Source organism: Cyprinodon variegatus, unplaced genomic scaffold (assembly GCF_000732505.1).
Source record: "Cyprinodon variegatus isolate N-32 unplaced genomic scaffold, C_variegatus-1.0 Scaffold1932, whole genome shotgun sequence".
NCBI lineage: Eukaryota > Metazoa > Chordata > Actinopteri > Cyprinodontiformes > Cyprinodontidae > Cyprinodon > Cyprinodon variegatus.
The window spans coordinates 16,153-19,719 of NW_015152385.1; the positions used below are offsets into that span (position 1 = coordinate 16,153).

Consider the following 3,567-nt stretch of genomic DNA (forward strand, 5'->3'; position numbering starts at 1 on the left):
TGAACTAAAATGTCCATTGATTTTAGTCCAGTCTTTATTTACCGAACTGCATTTTCATCTCGTCTTTATTAGTCCATGAAAATTATTTCTGATTTACTCCCAGTTATTGTTAACTAGGGGGAATTTTCGTCTCGTCTCGTCTAGTTTTCGTTGGGTGAAAAATGTGCGTTGACGGAAATATTTTTGTTTAGTTTTTGTTAACGAAAACAACACTACTGATGGGGAAACGCAGCTCCACGTAACACCGGTATTTCCATCTGCAAAACGCTGTTTTTCTGCTGGAGTCCTCCTCACTGTCCATCTCTCTGTGTGTGCTGCCAGCAGAAACACCCACCTACCCAACTGACAGGCGGAATCTCACTATACATCAGCCAATCTCATCCTCTCCTCTCTTTTGTTTTGTTTTAAAGTGTTTTATGTTTTTTTGTTGCTGGTATTCATATAAATATACTGGTGTGATAACTTGGTATATGTTTGATTGTTTTTGGTATACATCTTTGTTGAGTTTATAGCCCCCTATGGAGAAACTTGCACCAGCCGCCCGCCACTAGTGGCCAGAGGTATCCCTCATTGCTCACAAAGAACTAATGTGGTGTCAATGCATAGATACCCATTATGGCTAACAGTTACAAATTAAATTAAATTAAGGTTTCATTTATTTTTATTTAAAGCTCTCTATATGAAATTGCCCTCATTCTTTGATAAATGATTAGTCCTTGTAAAAAAACTGCCAAAGTTATTTAACAGGGTACCCATTAGATGTGGATATTACACCCCCACATTAAAATCCTTCATATTTGCTTAATTTAACCTTACCATTTCATTTTTAGCTTTAGATAAAGATAATGCAGCTTTGATTATTTTCTGATACAGATATTGATAGCATATTGAATCATGTATCATAGAACTACTAGTCATTCTATAGTGTGTAATGTTAGAAAAGGCTTGACGAAGTGATATTGTTCAAACAGACCACAATAGGCAACAACTCAACAACTGTCACATTTATTATTAGCCAACGAGTTACTTAAACTTTAATCAGAAGGAGATGGAAGCAGAGTTTTTTTTTTTTTTTTATCAGCTAGCTCATATAGGAGGTGTTATATTGAAGCTGATATATTCAGATATTTGTGAGGGTTTTTGGCCCATATCACACTGATTTCTGATAGAAATTTCATAGCAAGACATTCCTGGTAAACTAAACAATTTTTAGTATACCGATTCTGCCATATTCAACAATAATAAATAGATAATTAAATAAATAATCCCTTGACCAAAGCAGAAATTTTAATTACTAGGTAATGTAAGTGAACAAATATAAAATATGAAATTAATTTATTAATTAGAATTTATGGAGGTATAAATACATATTTCTTACGTTTATGCTCATATTTAATGTGACAAATAATATTCTCTCTCTATCTCTAATGTAAACAATGATTATTAGGCTAGGTTTTTCTGTAACTGCTTACACAAGTGCTGTGCAAGTTTACCAGAAGTTTCTGATTACATTAAATAACTAGAGCTTTAACTTGCAGTTAATTAATAGGTTGTTCAAATCGATGGTAAAACCAATTCAGCCACTGGCAACAGGAAGTCGAATAGGAGCCACTTCTTTAAATAAACTCTGACGCAGGGGTGTGGCTTCAGAGGGGCGTCTCTTATGTAAAATCAGTGACATCTCAACAACAAGTATCTTGGAGAAGAGACAGGAGCTTTCAACAAAGAAGAACCCAGTCAACAGACTGACTTAACTTTTTTGATAAAGGAATGGTGATTTGCAGAACTTGGTACATGTAGTTTTACAGAGTGGAGTATTTCTGCTGAAGTTACTAGCACATAGTTTAGATTTGGTACAGCAGCTGGTTTGAATTGGAAATGCATTACACATTTAACAAGCATTTCTATTTACCTGCTTCTCAGACAATCATATAACGTAATTGGGGAAAAAAATTATTGGTTAGTATTATGCACAGCCCAGTAGCAGACTTTTACCTTCTAAAATGAGTATAAATCTGACTTAGAAAAGACATCTACAGTCACCAGATTTGCACTACTTTTCGTGGTCCTGTTGAGGTCAAAATTGGACGTCTGATAGATGCTGGAAAAAGACGTCATCTGGTGTTACATTTTAAGCCTTCGGGGGACCAGCTAGTTGGCAAAGGCGACCTCGAAAAGACTTAACATAGACATGTTTTTGAATAGTGGGAAATTAACACAGAGTCTAATATAACTAGGTGGTTAGTGCCACCATACTAGCTGCAAAAAAAATTATTCACAATTTCCCCCTTCTATGACTGTCAGACGAAGGCTTTTGTAGAAGTAAGAATATTTAATAATTATAAACTCTACATATCAGTCAGACATGGCAACTTGATAGTTTACAACAGCTTGAGACCTACCTGCATCAGCTCCAGTAGCCCTGGCTCTCACACCTCACCCTTGTTGTGATGCACAGACAGTGATGCAGACAAACATTAACAAATCATGCAATAATACATCTAAATAATGTAAGAACTCAACTTAAGCCCTAAATTACTATAAACATAGCACTAAGAGTAAAAAAATTATGTTAAAACAGAATTTATGTTGAATTTTATATATTTTTAAAGTGTGACCAGGCTTTGGAACCAAAATAAAGTTAAATTCCATTGTAGAACGTTGTTCAATACTTAGTATGTGAAAATGTGATATGCGGTGCTGAAATTGCAAGTCAAAAAAAATTAAAATTAAAAAACCAGGTTGAAAAGCCCTATAAAAAAAAATGTTTTAATGATTCACAGAGACTGACCTCCAGAGTCTTTTGGAGGATGTTGGGTTGGAGCAGTTCTACAGAGAAAAGCTATCACTGAGCCAAATACTTGAGATCAATGAGAAGACAACTACTGATGACCCCGGCAAGTGGAAATCAAACATCACAATGTATTTTTTAAAGAAATTGATGATGGTTAATGTGACTGCTAGAAATGCAGAATGTATCTGTTGTGAATCAAACAATGTTCCTTCTGAGTCAAACAATGATGATGTAACTGAGACAGCAGAATACAATTATGAGGATCTGTTTGACAGCCCAAATAAGGCTGGAAAATTTAACCCTCTGGATATAATCACTGCTCTATTCCTGTGTTCCGATGGGTTTGTTCAGCAAGAGTTAGCACTAAAAATGGCCATGTGTCAGTTTTCTGTTCCCCTTCTGCTTCCAAACTGTGATACAAAGCAGTGCACCCTCATGCTGTGGGCCATGAGAGACATTGTTAAGAAGTACAGACCTCCAGCTCTTTCAGAATCAAAGGGGTTTATTGAAGAAAGAATAGTTATCTCTAAACTTCCAATGGTCTCTTTTGTTAGACTTGGTGAATGCTCCATGTCCAAATCAGACATCCTCAATCAACTCCTGAGTAACTCTCAGATGAACCATGACACCTTTGCTCACCGCAACATGGAGTGTGGAGACACTCCAAGAAGAATATCCAATGGACTGACTGAAATTACCTGGTACCTTCCCTGTGGAAACAAAAACATGGACATTTTCAGTGAGCCAGTAACTATAGCTAACCTTCGTGGTGA

At 36.0% G+C, this 3,567-nt stretch overlaps 1 protein-coding gene across 1 annotated transcript in view; it reads left to right on the forward strand.

Annotated features, from left to right (window-relative positions):
- The window catches only part of LOC107104872 (PH domain-containing protein DDB_G0275795-like), a gene marked incomplete at both ends in the record, with an annotated part of 13,733 nt that overhangs the window by 8,478 nt on the left and 1,688 nt on the right, over positions 1–3,567 (forward strand). The window contains 2 exons of the mRNA XM_015404990.1: positions 2,784–2,901; positions 3,349–3,563. Coding sequence (XP_015260476.1) covers positions 2,784–2,901; positions 3,349–3,563 — 333 coding nt within the window. The remainder of the gene's footprint in view (positions 1–2,783; positions 2,902–3,348; positions 3,564–3,567) is intronic.